The following is a 21298-nucleotide window of genomic DNA, read 5'->3' as shown; positions in this document are numbered from 1 at the left end:
AATGGTGACAAACAAATAAAATATTATTTTTAACAGCTGTTTTAATCATAAATCCGATGAACAAATTGTACATGTTTAATAACAGCTTGGTCAAATAGAAATTTCAGAAGCACGATCTACACGTTATGTTGTGTATGGGGCTGTGTATTATGGATGTTTAATGTATGTTTCAAATGAAAGAAAAACATCAAAACCAAACCGCTAGTATTTTGAAATATTTGTATTTTGGAATACACATTCAAGTTGATACAGCTGTTCTCATATCACAATTCAATAAACACCACCCTCCTCGGGATCGGAGTGCGGCGACGTTTTTTAGTTTTAGATAATAAAACGTAGCAAAAAAGGCGCGAGCTACTGTCGACAGTCTACATACATACATACATACATACATACATACATACATACATACATACATACGTACGTACGTACATACATAAATATAAAATGTATGCGGTGAGGATTCACATTTTCCCAACCTTTGCCCTACCTGTGACCCACCTAACCACCATCTCTGTAGTACGAGACGCAGTACCATGCACTTTTGACTGCCTACAGCCCCACGGGGGAGAGATCACCATGGGTAAATTAAGTCAAAGGTGGAACTTCGTCTCACACTCATTACATTTGCACATACACTGGTGGAAAGACAAGGTCAAATATGGCTTTTCCTTTAGTGAGCATGAGACAGTGTTGTCTGACTCAACAACAATCGTATTAACTCTGCTACAGCGCGTTGTAGATTACTGTTCACTCTGTGTGTGTTTGATACAATCACTCAGAAACCAATTAATAGTCAGTACATTCTGCACTTTACAAAAGCAAGATCATAATTTTTTTGCTGAATAAAATCCATCAATTAACATACTGCAACTAGATGCGCACATGTGATTCAGCAATTCTTTTTTTATGTTTGCATGATGGCAAGTTAGTTCTTTTCATTTAGACAAAATGTAGCAAGAAAATTTATTCATTCAACCTTACTATCCGAAAGTGTATCATTTTATTTATCAATTTATTTGCATGTGTGGTGCAAACAGGGAGCGACGGTAATCTCCAACACGTTGCACAGTGTCTCTTCATGATGTGATATTGGCGCCAAAAATATGTAACATTCTTCTAAGATATTATATGGTATATCACACACAGACGACGAATACATTTTAATAAGTAATAGATAGTCAACGAGTTCGGGAGCGTTATGTGCCAATAAACAAGGGGGCGTAGCCCCCTAGCTTTTGGCACATAACCCTACCGAACGAGTTGTCTATCCGTTATACTACGGTGTGATTGGTTCATACGGATCTTTTTCAAAATTACGTGTAATTTGTTGCATGCAAATTAAGAGCTGAGCGTAATATAGGTGGGTTATGGCTCCATATAACCAACCGAAATCAAGGCCTCTGATTGGCCAAGTCGGTCTAGCCGTAGTATAAGTTTTTTTTGTCCTTGGTGCCAGCCAGGCTATGAAATGTGACAATGCTACCTCGTTCCTCGTAACTCCTTGTCGATGTAGACAATATGTAGCAATGTTAGTAATACTATATACTCTTTTTGCCAAACCAGACAACAACCCTCTGTTGCAGATGACATGACTTCCAATGTAATAAACATATAATACTTTCAAAAGCGTCATGCATATTAAATGTAATTTTGTCTTCACTATATGTTATCTAACATTCATATTCCACTGAATAACATTAATTTACATGTTATTCAAATGGTAGGATAGATCAACAAGACATACATATGCAATCACCCCAATTGTATTTTCCACAACAAAAGCGTTGAAAAATCCATATCAAGGTTCAGTTGGAAATCTCAATAACAGCAATTTTATACAGATATTATAATATGGTGCAACGTGCGTGCTTTGTATTCTGCATCTGGAGTCGTTTTAGTCCTGTGAAAGAGATAAATAAAATTGTGGATAAAAAGTTGTTATAAGTCACTTTGTTGGGAGTAATCGTAATTTATTTGGCAATGCAATATTGTTGATAAAATAGCATGTATATTGAGTGAGGATTTTTAATTTATAGTAACGGATGTGTGTTGGACATTAAGTAGAACTGTCATTACCATCGTGACCGTTCCACCACCACCCCTTCCCCCCACCACCACATCACCATCAGAACCACCATAACCATCATCACGAAAAACAACGACGACGACGACAACAACAACAAATTATCAACAAGAAGACCATCCTCGTCGATGCTATTATCATTGCCACCACCACCGCCACCACCACCACCACCATAACCATCATATTATGATAATCATCTTCATAATACCACCACTACTACTACCACCACAATAATAATAATAATAATAATAATAATAATAATAATAATAATAATAATAATAATAATAATATATGATCATCGTTAACGTTGTTATCGTCGTCACCATTACAGTCGTCGTTGCAACAACACTGTGTTATTGGCCATATTATTATGCTCTTGACTACATGTATGCGACTTTGCCATACGTATGATATAAACAAATTAAGAACAGGTTACACTTCGGCAATAGTCTCTTTCACAAGAATGCGATTTATACATACCAGCTATGGCGGACTGAAAGCCAGCATTGTAGTCTGTGGCAACTTCATTCATCACATAGTTACCCCTGGTGTCATTGTAATTATCATTAATATCTGGTCCACCAACCATAGCTCCGTACAAAATATTGGGATTGGGACCTGGGCTTAGGAAAAGTTCACGTGCCTTTCTCCGATCAGCTGATATCAATGTCGAGCTTGAATTGTAAGAATTAAATAATGTTAACATCTGATTCAAGAATTGAGGCCGTCTATACCCCATCTCTCTCTCTCTCTCTCTCTCTCTCTCTCTCTCTCTCTCTCTCTCTCTCTCTCTCTCTCTCTCTCTCTCTCTCTCTCTCTTCCTTCGCATTGTTATCAAGTTAACATTCACAATTTGTATAAGTTTGTTATGTAATGTTGATGAAAATGTGTGACATCTTTATACCACACTGTCATCAGAATACAACTTAATAGATAAATTGAATCACGATCATCAACAAATATAAAGAAGTTAGTTTCCGTAATCTCCTTTACCTAGCTCTGTGATGTGGTCTGTGTGGTGGATTGATGCCAAATCCACACACAAAACTTCTTCCTGAATCTCCCAGAATGTAATGAATTTGCTTCATGGCAAAGTTTAGGTATGTTTCTCTATTAATTTCATAGTCAGACGCCAACACTGCTAGGAATGCATTATTAGCTATAGAGGAAATCAAATAATAATTATCATTTAATACTTTGAAAAGGTAGTAATATATATGACAGAACCTAATGAGGCGCGAGTGCAAGTGAGGTGTAGTCTTGGTATTTACACGGGGGCTTGCAATGTTCTCTGCGACAGTACTTTCATGTATGTATGTATGTATGTATGTATGTATGTATGTATGAATGAATGTATGTATATGTATGTATGTATGTATGTATGTATGTATGTATGTATGTATGTATGCATGTTCGGATGGATGAACATATTGATGGTTGGTTGTGTTTATCTGGTTGGTTGGTTGGTTGGTTGGTTGGTTGCAATTTGTTGGTTTGCCAGTTAGTCGGTAGGTTTTTGGCGGTAGATTTTGCCGTTAGTTTGATGAAGGGGAGGGAAGGCGATGGATCAGTGAATGGTTGGTTTGGTGGTAGAAAGGTGGATACTAGGTGGGTGGATGGATGGATGGATGAATGGATGAATGAATGAATGAATGAATGAATGAATGAATGGTCTATTTATAGGCGGACAAATTCAAGTTAGTGAATGGGATATGTGAATGCCATAATAGATCAAGATGGGCACTTTATCACTATGTAGAATGGTCCGATATACTAAGTTACAGTAATTCCAAAATATCATTCTCACCTGCATATCGTAGAGGTCCCCATTCATTGCGATATACTAATCCCTTTGGAGTGTACGCTAATTTATTGTTAGGCATCCAACAGTCCAAATATTTGGTGAAATTATCTTTGTAAAGCTCTTCACCAGTCAACAAATACAACAATAGCTGTATGGAAACAGAAGTAGGGGGAAATATAATATCAATCAAACACGCTTTTCAACTTCCTTCTTGTATTTTCAGACAGACAACAACTCAAATATCACCTATTTAAAATGGCACAAGCTGATCGGCTCGGAATGTAAGCTCATTGACACGTGAAAATACTTGCAAAGAACTTGGGTTTACTATTCTAGTACAATGTTCATTATCGTTGCATGTGACATTACAATCTGTGTTCTGGCATTCTTATATATCTGCTGATTGCATAATAGGGAGTTCCTGTATATTTTTTGATACGTATAATTACGTCATTGGATCGTTTATCTAGTATCACGTTTGGGTTCAGTCAATCGCAAGTAATGGTTAAGTGTGTATCAGTAAATAGTATACTGTGAGTACTTTTTAATATGCAGAAAAAAACTTATACCCCAAAAACATATCAACACAGTCTGTGGCCCTTTAATAGTGTAATCATGTATGAAGCGATTCTCATAGAAACAGCTAAACGCCCCTACGAAATGTTTTGATCGTCGGAAACATACCTGAACACCTGGGGTGGAATTATCCCAACCAAAGGAGTATGAGCGGCCTCTTAGCTTATAGTCTCTGTAATATTTCTTTGCGTCGGCAAGATGTTTCTTCGAACCAGTTGCATAATGTATCCAGGCAGCAGCCCAAGCTAATTTATTACCAACGGTGGGTTGTACACTGTTTTACAAGAAGAAGAAGAATGAAAGATGTGTATTTATATAGCGTGGTAAGGCAGAAAAGCAGAAATGAAAAAAAAAACTTTCTGATAACATGACTTTAGAAATAGCGTCGATAGGTCGGGATTTTATTTTGTTTTACATTTTTTTAATTACTTCGATCTGAAGACAAGATACTCGTTGGATTGGGAGTATGTATTTAAACTATTATATTGTCACTGAATAATAGGTACTGTATGCGAGTACTCACCAAACCATAATTAACTTTCAGCCATAGATACATATATGTCTGTACTGGAGGGGGGAGGGTATACTTACTCGTTGGAGTGAGAGGGATGTGTACTTACTCGTAATAACCATCCGATGGATATTTTCCAACGAAGGTACTAGCGAATTCATACAACTGTAAAGAATGGTCTAACAGCATCCTAGCGTAAGTTTTGTCTGTTGATAATAAAAAGATTTAAAAAAAAACAAGATACAAAGTAAGTGGGTGTGTGACAGTACATATAATACCAACAATTGTTTCATTCCATACATTGAAACAGTTACCCCACACATATAACATAATAACATGAAGCTGCAGGTATATGACCGTGGATTGACGATAGGTATGACAGACAGGCAGACAGACAGACAGACAGACAGACAGACAGACAGACAGACAGACAGACAGACAAAGAGACACAATCGCACATGAACATATGCATTATGTTCATCGCGTAACTTTGTAAAAGCGCCTATATCTTTATATATGATATTTTACTGAAATATTTTACTAACCTGTGTCTTGGAATGCCATTGCACATGCTGCCAAAGCAGCAGATGTTTCACCAACAACGTCCGAGCCTGGCGTCTCCTCGTCGACTTTAAAGGATGGCCGCGGAATATTAATAGTTTCAGGTGGTTCCCAACGTTTGTGATCAGTTGCAGGATCACCAACCTAAAAACAACAACAACAACAACAAAATGCCCTGCATTTAATCTTATATACCATGGTCTATAAATCAATTTCAGGTTTTCTCCCAGACATAGTCTATCATTGAGAAGAAACTATGCAAGAAAACAAACGGAATGCAAACACTATTGTCTATTATAACTGCTCTTGAAAGTTTACAAATTTAAACCGGTTTACCTTGCGAAAATTATTGTGATGTTTATGGATAAAGATTTAGCGAATGGTTGTCTAAAGGTAAAATATGTATGTTTGACTAATTTGGTTGTCGCTTACCGATGGTGCGGGGTGGGGTTGGGTAGAGTGGGGTGGGGGTGGGTGGGTGGGTATTTACCTACCTGATGGTAGAATTCGTTTTTGTTCGTGTGACATTTTATAAAATAATCAGCTGGCCATTTGATGCAATCTAACATGGTTTCTAGTTCTCCCATTTCTTTGTACACGTTCTTATATTGAATCAATCCCCATGCCAGAACTGTTGTACTCCATGCCATGGGTAAACCAAATTTGATGTGATCACCAGCTAATAATAAAAGTAATAGACAATTGAATTAATCAATCAATCAATCAATCAATCAATCAATCAATCAATCAATCAATTAATTAATTAATTAATTGATTAATTAATTAATTCAAAACTCACAATACATGTGTGATTTTTTCTGTAAACTTTCCTTGTGTATACAGGTGATGAGACAATGGAAAATTAATTATTGGCAAGTTAACAAACACAAACTAAACTGTTATAATAATTGCAACATGTTGGTGTTGGCTATCCCCAGAGGCTATGCGGCACTACTGAAGTGATTACACTCACATTAGAGTGGCGTCTCTGATAGCAAGTTTTCCTCAAGTGGCTGCACATTCAACCTCATTCAGGGTTTATACTAGTCTATATGCTAGATTTCGGATGTTCTTCCGATAAAATACGACAAACGACCGAACATCGCTATCGAGGATGGAACATCCAAGTTCGGGCAAGCCCTCAGTGCGAACTTCGATCGCTTATAATATCGAAGGAAAGCCCGAACGTCTAGCAGCAAGACTAGGTTTACACTATCTTGATTACAGGGTGATTATAGCCACAACATGACCAAGGCATAGCTATATATCCACTAGTGTATCCCATTCAACAACAATCGTTTTAGGGTGTGTCTATCTTAGTTTGCCGATAGCTAGGTTTCCGACGTAATATAGATAAATTAAACCATATTTATACAGTCCGTTTCAAGTTACCGTTCACTGGCTCTGCTTGATACAACCGCGTAGAAACCAACAAGAAAAATGCACATGCAGTGAAATGAAAATGAACTACTGTGACACCATGCAGACACCTAATATTGGCAGACAGCTAATATAGACATCAAAACACTAGTCCTGGCGTCCGCGTGTCTAGGATCTGCATCTAATTGTAGCACGGTTTAGGAATTGGTATCATGCTATCAAAGTATAGTAGAACATGCAATTTCTTATTGGTTTCTGTATGGTTGTACCAGACACAGTCGCTGAATTTAAAACTGGTTGTAAGTGCAAATATTAGGAAATAAATACACGTCACTGCAAATACGGTGTGCTATGCGCTGAAAAACAATGGTTCAACTCACCATCAAACCATCCCCCGGTTAGATCTTCCCCGTTTTGTCCCTGGTCGTTTAAACATGAATCTCCGCGCCATTTTATCCTGTTGTTCGGTGATAGTATTCCAGATCGTTGAGCTTCGTAGAACAAAATCGACTTATGGATAACTTCTTTGTAGTCGTATGGAAACTTCAAAGCTACAAGATATTAATAATGATATATAAATGATTTCAAATTATGGAGATATGATATGATTTTTTAACAACTTTTTTGGACCTCAAATTTTCACGTTTATGGGTTATCGGCAGACAACTAATGATTCATTCTTTACGTCGATTGAATTGCCCATTATTATCTTTACGGTCATAGAAAAATCTTCGAAATACAAGTAATAAGTCACGCTTTCTCTTCAGAGTCTTAAGTGGTCACAGAATTGAACAATCTACATCCCATTCAAGTAAAATACCCCTTTTCAGATGTTCATCATTTTGAAAACTGAATCTACGATTTCTGTATTCTACATAGTGTCCCACAGTGTATTAATACTATTTATTAGGGGTTTCGCATTCAGTCTAGGTATACAGACGTGTTATCTTGACTCACGTGTTTGGCAAGGGTAAATATAGTAGTCATTCTGTTATCTACCAGGAATATCGCCCGATTGGGATAACGGGATAAACATTAATCTTTTTTATCCCGATCTGGATTTTCGAGAGCTTTAGTTTTACCCCAATGGAATGGGGTTTTTTATATCTGGTTTTTAGAGCGAAGCCAAGCGAGGGCGGGCATTGTCTCAGCTCCAAAACTGGACAACAATTAGACGCTTGTATTTGTACAGTTTCTCCGTGCGGTATTGAAGCGTGGTGGCAGCGTCACCAAGTAATGCAAATAGCTTGTTGGTGCAAGCGTGGAAGCATCACCTACACCATAGGTGATACTTCCAAAGTGTAAAATTTGTGTGTGAAGCCATAAGTGTAATAAGAACTACGATATGGCACATGTGGAAACAGGTATATGTGATACTTTCTACTCTCAAAGACAAAAAAAGCAAGGGGTTTGGACATAAGTTTTCCAATGCAAGTATTTTCTCAAAAATAAAATTGTATCTATTCATCCCAATCGCTTAAAACCAATTGTACCTGTCACACGATTTCATTCGAAAATTGTTCATCGCGACCGGGAGAATCACGGAAAGTACATACCTTATATGTTTCTATCACAATTATGATAATTATTGAGATAGGGGTGATATTCCTGACTCAGTGATTATACTAAGAGTAATGGTGATAAGAGTGGCTGGTGTGGAATCTGCAGGTTTGCAGGTTTGAGGCAGTCGCTGCCGTTTGTTTCTGAATGGCTAAGGGGAAAGATTTGAACCACGACTTTGCCTCAGTCAACTCAGCTGTATAATTGGGGACCTGGTAGGATAGAGGTTGCAATGTGAATGTATTAATCCTACGCGCTCATAAAGGTTACAATGGATTGTATGCTCCCCAAGGAGTTGAAATATTATAAAGTTGTGCAACTACGTATGTGTTCCAGGGATAGTAATTGTAAAGCGCTTTGGGAAAGCACTGTATAGAAACCAACAGTATTCTTATTAATATTACAATGGTTTGCAACACTGCATTATGCAAACATATAATGGTTAAAAAACATGTTTATAAGTAGGTAAAACCTAACCTCGTTACCTTTATTTTGATTAACAGATGGTTGTACTTTGAGTCCTTGTATATTTACTCCATCAATAGGTACGTCCTCCATCTCCGCTTCATCTGTTAACGCCTCCTCTCTCTCTTCTTCCTCTTTTTCTAGTCTGGCTTTTCTTCTTTCCTCACGTCGTCGACGTTTTCTGTCATCATCTGCCTCCACCAGTTCTGGATGGTCATCATCATCGGCATCACCAGTTTCAGTTACACCATCTTCGTTCCCTTCTCCAACAGCTACTGATGATTTTTTGTTGACGGTATCATTTAATGTTGCATCACAGTCCTCTACTTCTGGTGTCACATGTTTGTCAGCATCAATCCCCTCATTTTCTTCTATGGTTGTCATGGTAACTTATATACGGCACTTTTGTTGTTATCTCAGCTGAGAGGTGAAACAAAAACTCATAAAATTAATAGTCAAATTGAAGGTTATCAGCTAAAATAGTCTAAAATTAGCTATTGCAATTGCTTACCTCACACCCACTGTTTAACAATACAAACGACAGTTCTTGATGTTTAATTTGGTTCAAAGGGCCACAAATCTAAGAAAGTTTTCAAGGCCCTCCGTGTTCAGACCATCGGGATTTTCTAAACCGCCCTCCTCTTTTGATGACACAGTTTTTATCCAAAAACAATCCAACCCTTTCCTCCTCCCCTGGTAATTATAAGATACCATAGTTACACAATGAAATGAAGTTGTAACAACCAAAGACAAATTCAACTATTTGCCAACAAAAATCCACCCATAACCACCAATATCTTTAACCGCCAATACAACCGATGCCATATAAAACAGCGACAGCAACAGCAACAAGTACTACAGCAAATATGACAACAACAACATCAACTACAACAACGATAATACTAACATCAACCAACACAAAAAATCGCCATATTTTTATCTTGAGAAATCATCAGCTCGTCTAAAAAAGTTAATGTAGCAACAGCAGCAGTGTTATCATAATATGTCGGTGAACTTATTAAGTTTATTTATGGTCTCCGTGAGATTTCAACGGGTCTTTTTGCAACCTGTGTTGCTACCTCCACGCATACAATGCCCCCCCCCCCTCAAAATATGGTGTTCATAGAGAAGGTCACAATGGAAATGGAACAATCCATTCATAATGAGAATAACAAGTGCACAATTGTACCACATACCCACTTTGCTAAGCTAACCTGAGGGCAATGACCGAGTCAAAGTCAATACTTGTTATGTATGTATATTAGATAATTACTGTCTTTGTTTTTCAGAGTATTGGGGATTTAAAAACAATATATATGTAAAGTAGGAGTCAATTGTACAACATTTGGTTATTTTATGGTGACGTGAATTAATAGGATACATGAAGAAATGAAGGGACTTGGGTAATACACATGTATATGACTCGATGAACATTTGCATTGTGGTTCAGGGACGTGTCAATGAACCTCCGCGAACGTTTACCCTCATGATCTACCCAAAGGATGCATAATGCAAAATAAAAACCGACTCAATGTTAGAGATTCTCCATCCAGTCACAACCATCCAATCATTTACCTTTGTTCCTTTATGCTCATTCTGTCAAGGGATTTCTGGAGACGTTTCCATGTTATCGACCCCATGCTTAGACATTTTCAGATGAAAAGTCGACCCATGTTCAGGAATATTTTGTTGAAAAAGTGACCTATGGCGGGAACTACTCATATTCCTTTCTCCTCCTCCCCGGGGGGTTACACTCAGAGGCGTGGTCAAATCACGGTAACAACACCCGGTAAAATGAATATGCATTCTTACAGTTACACTGGGAACAAAGAGATATTTGTAAACATGTACCATTTCGTCCCTATACAACTCTGGAGGCATGACCCACGTGAAATGACCGCTGAGTTGTAGTAATGCATTGTATCCATGCATACTACCATTTTTTCTTTACAATTCACAATTCTTTGTTCGCTTCGCAAATGGCTAATTCCAAACATCTTTGATAACTACGGGTCTTAAATTATTGAATTACATACGCTAATGTTATTACTCCAGGTATTACTAGTACAATGTCATTATATTACGATTATTATTTTTTTTAAATATTATCAGTTATCTGTACAAAACAAACCAAAATAATAATCGTAAAGATAATGTTTTCATAAACGTTGATGCATAATTATATTTGGCAACGAGTTTGATATATATGAATCACACTTATTTACCTAAAACATTTGTTGCAAAATAATCATACAGATACATAGCAATGGCAAAATCACCCGACCCCTCCTCCACCAACCCCATCCCAAGCCTGTGAAACTGACTATATTATAAAATCCTCGCATGCACAGTTCAAATAAATAAATACAGCTGAGCTGGTGCTGATTGTCGACGATCACCTACATGATAACTTGAACTACATGTTGTTACAGCCGACCACTAGGTGGCGGTATGAGCATCTCGTCATAAAAAAGACACGTGTGTGGTCATTCAGTGCCCTTATTTCTGATTTACGATTGTATGGTCATATACCCAGACCTACTATACCCTGAACTTACTAAACCGATAACCTAGTAGACATAAGACATACCGAGTTATATATGGATGTCATTGAGACACATTTGTAAATAAATATTTCATCCCATATATTGACCCTTATGCGATGTTTTTATCTCTTCATAATGACAATGTGGATGTATCTGATAATCTCATTCACTAAAAAGCATCTATGGATGGCTTCATTTTACTTACTGAGTGATCATGGACATATATAACAAGCATATATAGGGGAACAATTACAATAATTGTGACGAGGCAGAGAAACTGGATAATACATGGAATAAGGGAGCCTTCAGTATTTACAGGGGGGGTAACATTTTACAAACCTGTTATTAGGGGAAGGTCATATTTTGTATTATAATGTTCGGGGAGGGTCACATTTTACAATCCGTAAGTTTTCTGACCAAATTGAAGACTCAATGACTGCCAATTTGTTTTGTGTGCTTTGAGATGTAAAGTGAGATGAGCATTCAACATTTATTTTTACACTTATAGTAACCGGCCGGTGCAAAGCTTATCACTCCTTTTTATTGAATAAATACATGTATAGCCTTTCAAATCTGTACTGCACATCGGCATTCTCCCTCTGACTCAAGTAGTGACAGTGAGTCAGATGAGAGTGACACTGATAATGACAATACTGAAGGAGAATGTGACGATGATGGCAATGATATCAGGGAACGTTTGCAAGTTACCAGATCATGTATGTTTTAGATACTAACTAGATTGTGTATGATTATAAAAGAAAGGTAACTAGCCATCCTTTTACCGGTTGTCACTTTATCTGTACAAATATTGCTATCTAATACAGAGTCAAAATCATTTAATTTGTATGCATACATATAATGGGAATATTGATTAACGTTTAGTATATATATATATGCAATTGTCATGAGGAGGGTCATGTTTTACAAAATGAGACAAAGTGCAGTGGAGGGTCACTTTTTTACAATTGGAGAATGGGGGGGGGTCATGTTGTACTTAACAGACCATGTGTGATTTCCTTCGGCCCTCCCCCTGTAAATACTGAAGGCCCCCTAAGAGCATTTACAACATCTACTTGCATTAAAACTCATGACCGTGTCCCCTTAATGAGAAACACTAAACTAGTGATAAAAAAGTGCAATTACCTTGTAATCTGTGTAAACAACGTCTTCAGTGCCGTTTTCGATTTCTTCTAATCAGCTTATACTATTGCAAGTATTTCAATATTATCTGTACAACGAATTTTCTGTGTGTGATCACTACGGTGAGAGTGCTAGTGACATCTGTTGGCAGGGTCCCTGGATTAAGCAGACTCCGATCCTGAACATGAAATTACGTAACATTTGGGATAATAAGCTTTGACCTATCTCTTTGCGATGGCACGTGACACATTGTTACTGATGAACCGTGGGAATTTACGACCAACGATTGACGAGGATAAAACAATGTTAAATTCCAATTCACAGTCAGGATTTACATGTCAAGTAGGGCTTAACTCACATGCCTATATTGTAACAGAGCTTTGTTTACAAATGCCATGTCATCCCAATGACTGAAAGTGGCGATGTTGATTAGATATTGGTATTTATCTTTATTGTAATTAATTGGACGATTTTACTACTTTTTAAATAAGGCAAAATCCTATTCGATAGATGCAGTAATTTTGGATAATACAGTAATCTAATCTAATATAATCGAATATAATCAACTTGGTTCTTTTTACAAATAACTTTCTTATGTACAACAATACATTTTATTTTACACATTTTTTTTGTTGCTGTTGCAATTTATTGAGCTACAAACATGGACTTGGTATATGTTAGTTCACTTTGTTCTTTCAAGTAGAAATCAGTTAAATTTGTTTTATTCTAAATTCTAAAATCCAACTTAAATACTCATTTCTCATCCATATGGCCACCTCATTCTAATTATAGTAGTTTTCAGACATGTGATGACCTTTGACACATATATTTCACTTAGCATACCAGAACTCAGAGTTACTGAATGTTTACATCAATGACATACTGAAGACAGTACTTGTAAATTCCAAAGTACCACTTTTTTTGCTGATTACTGCATCATCTACAGCGAAATCTCAACACACGACTGCACATCTCTACAACTTAAGAAGACATTAATGTCCTTGGAAAGTGGGAAAGGCCTGGCAAATAAATTTCAACCCAGCAAAATGTTATACCATGCACTTTATTCCGCACAAGAAGAAACCTATTATCACTAACTACAATATGAATGTAATCACTAACAACAATAACTCGCAACCCTTACCTTGGAGCTGAAATGAGCAATTACCTTTCATGCTGGGCACATCAAATCGAACAATTCACCAACAAAGCTAATAGGATGCTAAGCCTCATAAGACGAAACATCAGCTCTTTTGATAAAGTCGTCAAAGTAAAAAGAAAACCCTGGTTGTTCACGACAAGAACATTGTGCTAACATTTTGGGTACCTACCCACCGTCAAAATAACAGAGCTTCATTAATTAAAAACAATACGACATCGCTAGAGCTGATCACGCTCAGTCGCACACAATTACAACCCTAAAACTCACTTGAAAATTGAAGAACCAAACGACTAATAGATATTCACAATCAGCTGATCACGCACTCTCCCGATCCCGGCACAACATTCAACATTAAACCAGCACACACACAGACAGAGACCTAGAAGACAAAGTACGTGTACACCGGTCCACACATTCTGCATGAACCATCATTCAATAAAAACTGCAAAATTCGCTGTATCAAAAAAAACAATCAGAACAATTGAACTTACTGTTATACCTCCCACTATCCGTGCTGCCATGGACATATATAATCCTTTAAAACAGTACAAAATCTAAACTTACAATTCAAGACCTTTAAACCAGAGCTCACCATACACTGTACACGTTTAATAGGACATCATTTCAACACTGTCCTGTGTGTGATAACCGCAAGGAGTTTTGCACTACAGCTGCATCAAATAGACACAGAATCATCTAATTTAAATGTCATCTCATCATGTCATTATCATTTTTCAAATTAACACGTTGTCACCACACAGTGTGATTATGCAAATACATGACCTTAATAGAAATACACATTTGTTGCATTACACTAGTAGAAAAAATAGTACAGTTTACGACATTTTCCGTACTATAGTTCAGATTGAGTTCAATTCTGTACTTTTATGCTGATGAGGTGGACGTTTCTGTACTTTCCCATTAGCGCCTGTCTAATCGGATTATACTCGATCTGAAAAATAGTTCAGATTGCGAGTCGGAAGTGATTTGAATACATTTGCATTTAGTTCAGAATATATTCATGAGTTCACCCCCATAACTGGGCAGTAAACAAATGAATATTCAAATCTATCTCGCCTGCATGTGATTCAAGGCGTGTACACTAATTGTTTGACCCACAGAAAACTAACAGTAACACTATTTAGTTAGTTAGTTGTCTGTGTTTGACCCCATGAAGGCGGAGGGGGAGGGTGCAAAAGAAAAGGGTTACACACATGTACAGTGTATGATATGATGAGAGCTACATTTAATGTACATGTACATACGAACTGACATGTATACGTACATGTACAACTACGCTAGCATGTAAACGTTAGCAAAAACTCTTACTACTACCTCAGACCACTAAAATACTAGAGTGGTCTGAGCTACTACTACTTGCAAAAAGTATTTACAAGCATTTCCATGTAGGTCAATGAAATATCACCTATGTGGGTTATACTTCAATAGTCGGTCAAACAGCGTAAAGGTCTACATTCTACAATGACAGACATGATTGTTCAACTCGGTGCGATCTAAGATGAATTCACGGTGTATATTTGGTTACGTCGCCTTTGAATTGATGATGACGACTCGTCCGACCTAGACTGTTCTGGTCCAGTTTCAAGTGAAAGTCAGAATTATCACGGTGCCATTGATTATACTAACTGTGATGAAACTCGCCCACTCTAGTCTCTATGACTTCATTAGCCCCAAAATGCAAGAACTTAATAATGGTATTGTAAATCGAAGTTCATGCATGCTCTGACTGTCGCCTGTTTTTTGTTTTCTTACATTTTATACAATTTTGAATTGTTAGCTTTGTATTTCCTGCATTAATGTTGAAAACTGGTCTTTTTACTGTGCGTCTTCAATGCGCAGGTAAAATAGTGTGTTAATCTAGCATCGTGAGTACGCGCTCGCTTATGGTTTCGCATACCTTGGACTGCCTGTCATTCAGTATTGTTTTAGCCTATTTATTTCTAAAGAAAAATGGTCTGTAAAGGGACTGCTTTAGTTGTCACAGTGCCTTTGTGGATTTATAAATCGATTTATGACAAGTGAGTCTACCTATTTTTTTTCCGACCCACTCAGTCAAGGAGTGCGATACACCAATCACCGTGTATTTAGCTTTGTATACAGTGTATGGATAATAGCAAGTTTCGGGACTGAAAAATCATAAATTGTTTGTTAGACTTATTTTTTATTCAATGTAATCTGGGTTGATTGGGAATTTTCAGATATCAGGATTTAAACCTCGGATTTCAACTCAGAAAGGCTATATTTTTTGCCTCAGTCTGAATTATATTAGTAGAACTCTCACCAACGTTCCCAATGTGAAGTGATCTGAAAGTTGGTGAGAGGTCCTCACGTTGGATTGCAGCACTGCATGTTCTTGCCGAGAAGATAAAGAGGTGTAGTAATTATGGTTTAAAACTGACTTTTACAAACGCCAGTCGTGTAGGGTCTATGATGTTTTATGTTGTGGATGAATGCGGCACTTTGATCTGAACCTCAGACCACTATAATAGGAACAGACTAGAATCGCTTTTTGTTTTAGGTGTGAATGGGGCTCTAAACCCATCTTCTCTGTCGTGCATGGTTACCCTTCAAACCTGCTTCAAGCCGAACGTTGTGCAAAACGATACTTCGTGTCTTTACGGTTTTTTTTGCAATTGTGTTTTAGTGGCCTGAGTCTGAACAAGTGTTCATACAGTACAGCAAAGTCCCACCAACAAAATCCATAGCAATAGATGCAGGAAAACCTCAGTATGGGCGACGGTGAAATCATGGTGTTAATTCTAAAACTTTTGAAAGCAAGAACATATGTTTGTGCAACTTTTGTATTAAAAGCATACCATTCCAATTCAAGGACAACGATTTTGTTCAGAAATGGTGGTAGGACTATAATCCTTCCTACCTCCTTCCTTCCTACCTCCATAGTTCAAAACCGCTGATCGTAACTGCATGGTACAGCGCATCTACATTTATTTCTGAGTTCCGGAGGGCATTATTTGATAAGTACCCCATTCGTCCCTGTATTACTATTAGATCTTGTATAGTCATAACATTACAAAGATATGTGATTGTTGTGATCATTTCATTTGCTCATTATGTATTCAAGTGTAGTCAAATTTTCTTAGGTGTATGAGCATCTTTACTTCACCAATAAATTCTACTTTCTCACGAGTATTGTAAAATAACATGGCTATAATATGATACTACACAGCACGTTTTAGACGTATTTGCATATCAATGTCATCTTCAAATTTTCTTGAAGAATTCTTCATCTAGATACTCTAACATACCTGCACACCAAATGTCAGCCCATTCAATCGATTAGTTTTGCGGCTGTCATTCATTTTTACTTTGAATTCTTTTATTTACAAAACAAATGACAGTTTTTGACCCCAAAAATGACCAAAAACAGAAAATTGAAAATATCTTGCTGTCATAAACAAATATGAATAGACTTCTCGATAAAATTCCATTTACTCATTGGGAACATCGAACGTACAATGTAAAAAGTCGCACTGGCGCAAAGTATCATGGGAAAACTTTCTTTGGCACACCTCACTTAGGAAATATAGCCGCAACAAAAAGTTAATACTGGGATCATGTCTTTTTAAATTTAGCCTTTACCTTATAGAATAGAAGTATCAAAAGTGTATGCACTAACAAGTATCTGTGGTTTGTGCAAACATGCCAAATCGCTGATGATTGTTAAACAACAAAACTTTGCATACCATTGTCATTAATAATTCTACGTTTTACTTCTGAATCAGTTCTAAACACTTACGATTGAAATGATCGTCAACGATACGCTGATTTGTAGTTGAGGGTAATTAAAAATATTTTACAATGACGATTTCGACCATTAGCCGATGGAGGTGACCCCAACCAAACCTGTCACAAGATGTAAACTTGCACACTTTTTTTGTGTCAATATGTCTGTTCTGGTCAGTCTGTTTTGGGAATTTATGGTACACTCACTGTCGCAGTTTTCAGCCAGGGTCACGTTATTCGACGATTACTATTTGGATAAACACTGCAAAAAAGTAACACCCGTCATTGTTGCTTAGACATTTTCCTAGGGTCTTTTTCAACATGATTTATAGTAAGAAGTAACTTTGTTGATGGTGTAGTCACTGAATTTATAACCCTACATCGATGACTTAGTAATTGAACACGCAAATGAATTATCATGAACACTGATCTACAACCGATCCGACCCTGGGATTCGATCACAATTCATGGCGTCGCTTGCCAGTCTATGTCTATGTCTTGGTCACGCAAACGTGAACACTCTGATATCTGAAACACTTCTTTGCTCCAGATACGCACCTTTTTTTCATGGAAAATGTCATATAGTTTGAAGTAAGCTGGGAGAAAATATTAATGAGATATTTGTAGATTTAAATACGAGTGAAATGATAGTCAAGTGATTTTGAACCATCTCCGTGTATTTTGCTTTAGCGAAAACACTGACAACTACTAGTATGTGATCGCCCGGTCGTCAAATTGCAAAGAACAATGAAGAACAGCTGAACACCTTCCTGTGGTCATCTGTTCCTTTCCGTACCGACTCTCAATTGTTTTGCTGCGTTTACTTGTATATCTTTAATAACAATAGTTTTTTAACTAACACCAATGTTCTTCCACTTTCTTTGCTTTCAAAATCAGTCACTTACTGTTGTAGCCAGTCAAAGACAGCCATCCTCAACTGGAAACACACCATGACAACAAAGATATACCAGAAAGTCATGACGTTTTGAATCATATCATTCGGCCCCCAACCCTGTTTTTGACAATTAAAAAATGCTCTACTACCCATCACAGCCAGTATCAATCAGACTTTTTCCATATATTATATTCCACCCTAACTTAACCCATATGACCGCCCCATTTATAACTCGTATGTCCGGACATGAACATGATTGGCTTTTCGCTGACCAAGGGGTATGAGACCATATGTGGAAGTGGGGGATAAGCTTATCAAATATGACCGTAGTTCCATGTAAATTAAAACTTATAGTTATGCTTATAGTCGTTACGTTTTCAGTTTATTGTGGTACCCGCTTGATGCTTTCTCTGAAGATGCCGACGGGATCAGTCTAAAATTCAGTTCTGGTGTATAAACTACAATGTATCACACATATCATGACTCTCACTATCCAATCCATCGGCTATACACTGGAGAACACAAGGACTATACTGACTGTTTTCTATCCAGCACGAAATAAATTGAGAATACGTGGAACTTATATGTACATGAACAGTAGCTCCGACAACTCTGACAAGTCTCTATATACCCCACCAGGCCTCTTTGCTGGAGTTCGCGGAGCGTGTGTTGTCAGTGCTAATCTCGTCTAGTTCCTATCACCGTGTTCCTAAACAGTATCGTTACCATTTACACCTCCACTCACTAAACTTGGTTTAGTCATAGAAAATAGAGAGGACCCTCTCTATTGTCTATGGTTTAGTTAGATACCAATTGGCATCTGGACTAGAGCTAATCACGAGTCCATCACAACGTGCATGCATCATTTTCTGATGTCCGCATTTTGGACATTGAAGTAAATGATTTTACATTTCTGAGTCTCATTCTGTATTTTTCCACTGTTCTATATGTGGTAGCTACTACTTTTGGCACAATTAAAAAAAAAAGATGTTACGAAGACGAAAAAAAATATAATCGAGATGCACGATAAACATTTTTGGAAAAAAAGTCACATAAATGACTGCAGTATCCATATTTTTAATTGGCATGATTGAAGACTTTAAAAAATGAATGATGATAAAAGTGAGATTTTGCCTCAGTGATGGTTTTTCTATACAAGCGATAACATCACGATACCGGGTACTTCACAAACATTATCTCACTGACTTCAAAACCATAGTGACTAAATCGTTTCGTACAATTAGACGGCATGATGTTTTTTACGTCTCGCACAAGCATATACAATGGTACACTTTACCAAATTGTAATAGACCATGTAAATATTACATTGACCGATGCAGATCTTGCTCGCGCAGGTTGGGTAGATTTATATGCTACGTTATGCCTTAGGCCTAAAAAATAACTGTTTGGTTTCTGTTACCCGACCCACCTAGTTTTTCACTGCCGACCCTTAACTTTTTTTTACGTGTTCTTGAAAAACTAACAAAATCGCAACAATTGTGAAGTCTCACGAGACATAGTGGATGCAGAAACTGACATCAACTTAAAAAGACAATATAAAACTGTTCCTCCAATCTGTAATGGTTGTACATCTAATGGAAAGAAGCCAATAACACAGAGATCATTTGGAAAAAATGGAAAACCAGAATTAGACACTCGCACATTAATAAAAATAAATCTACCTACCCCACCTATTTATTTATTTTGCCTAATCGGAACAACACAATTGTTTTAATAGGCCTATTTCCTAACTCAAGCTTAAATTATTGGACCCTTGTGAACCAAAAATGTGCGAAAATACAACGCCAAAATAGTAACGCTTTGCACGGTTTTCACACTGAGCAATACGATTAGATCATAGACAGTGAAGTTCTCCAGTGTCTCTGGTTAGACCGACAACAATGAAACCGTTAGCGGGATCTCAGAGTCATACTCATTCACATACAATTTTGTATGGCTGTTCACGTTGGTTAGCAACATCTCTGTCTTTGAGTTTGAATGAAATCGCTGCCATTCCCTACTGGAAACTGTTCTATGGAATTACATGCCAGGAGCGCTTTCAATATCTTAGAATGTTTTGTTGATCTTTTTTTTTCTTTTTTTCTTTTCTTTTCTTTTTTTTTTTTGGGGGGGGGGGTCGACAACTTTTACCAAGACAACCATTATATTAATCATTATAGTAACTACCTAGCATGGCTAATAGCCATACTGAGGTAGAACTGTAGATTGCTAAAATGTTATGGGTTGCTGGTTGTACACAACCTCAGCATATGCCACTTGACTTTCAGGCATTAATAGGTGGCAGAAATAGTCCGCACCAGGGCCGCTCTGTAGTCCGCATAAAAGGGTGACTAAGCCCAGACAATATTGTCCAGACCAGATTTGGAGGTGTGAACGCATTTAAAGCTGACTCGGTTCTAAATCTTGGTGCATATTCATGAGGTCGACACCTAGAAAATGAACCATGTGTACATTTCTTTTGTCTTTTGTTAGTTAATTTATGCGGGTAAACTGTGTCTTCACTAACATTTTCCACTAAAAGTTTCAAAATTGTCTTGTTTTTTGAAGGACTACTATAATAATATTTCACCGCCCTTGCTTTATTGTCATATCAGGAAAGTCAAGAACTTGACAAAAGCTATTCAAAACAAAGTAATCAAAGTTGCAAAACCAAAATGGTGCCGTGGAGAGTTGTGTCTGGTCATGTTCTGATCATGGAAGTATAACCTACGGTCTGATCTAGTAGCAGTATATCAACGACGAATCTACATTACAAACAAACAAACAAACAAACAACACACACACACACACACACACACGGTGATATTAAAAAGCACGCAACACAAA

At 37.3% G+C, this 21298-nt stretch overlaps 1 protein-coding gene across 1 annotated transcript; it reads right to left on the bottom strand.

Moving 5' to 3' along the window:
• Nucleotides 1–1847: 1847 nt before the first annotated feature.
• Nucleotides 1848–9327, bottom strand: LOC144445288 (endoglucanase F-like). Its single transcript, XM_078134830.1, has 10 exons — nucleotides 8964–9327; nucleotides 7299–7469; nucleotides 6033–6217; nucleotides 5523–5682; nucleotides 5087–5183; nucleotides 4575–4740; nucleotides 3894–4038; nucleotides 3080–3245; nucleotides 2567–2760; nucleotides 1848–1903 (listed from the first exon to the last, which is right to left on the bottom strand). The coding sequence occupies exons 1-10, from the start codon at nucleotides 9325–9327 to the stop codon at nucleotides 1848–1850; spliced, it is 1704 nt and encodes a 567-aa protein (XP_077990956.1).
• Between the last annotated feature and the right edge of the window lie 11971 nt (nucleotides 9328–21298).

Source organism: Glandiceps talaboti, chromosome 14, assembly GCF_964340395.1.
Source record: "Glandiceps talaboti chromosome 14, keGlaTala1.1, whole genome shotgun sequence".
In the NCBI taxonomy this organism is placed as follows: Eukaryota; Metazoa; Hemichordata; class Enteropneusta; family Spengelidae; genus Glandiceps; species Glandiceps talaboti.
Note: the sequence above shows the minus strand (reverse complement) of the source record. Positions and strands in the feature narration are given on the sequence as shown.

What these genes read in the sequence shown, in the direction of transcription:
- LOC144445288 (XM_078134830.1), bottom strand. Translation starts at nt 9,327, where the DNA reads ATGACAACCATAGAAGAAAATGAGGGGATTGATGCTGACAAACATGTG. An exon ending in CCATCGGATGGTTATTACGA is followed by an intron (nt 4,741 to 5,086) that starts GTAAGTACACAT and finishes CTTGTAAAACAG; the next exon opens with TGTACAACCCACCGTTGGTA. An exon ending in AGACCACATCACAGAGCTAG is followed by an intron (nt 2,761 to 3,079) that starts GTAAAGGAGATT and finishes TTACAATTCAAG; the next exon opens with CTCGACATTGATATCAGCTG.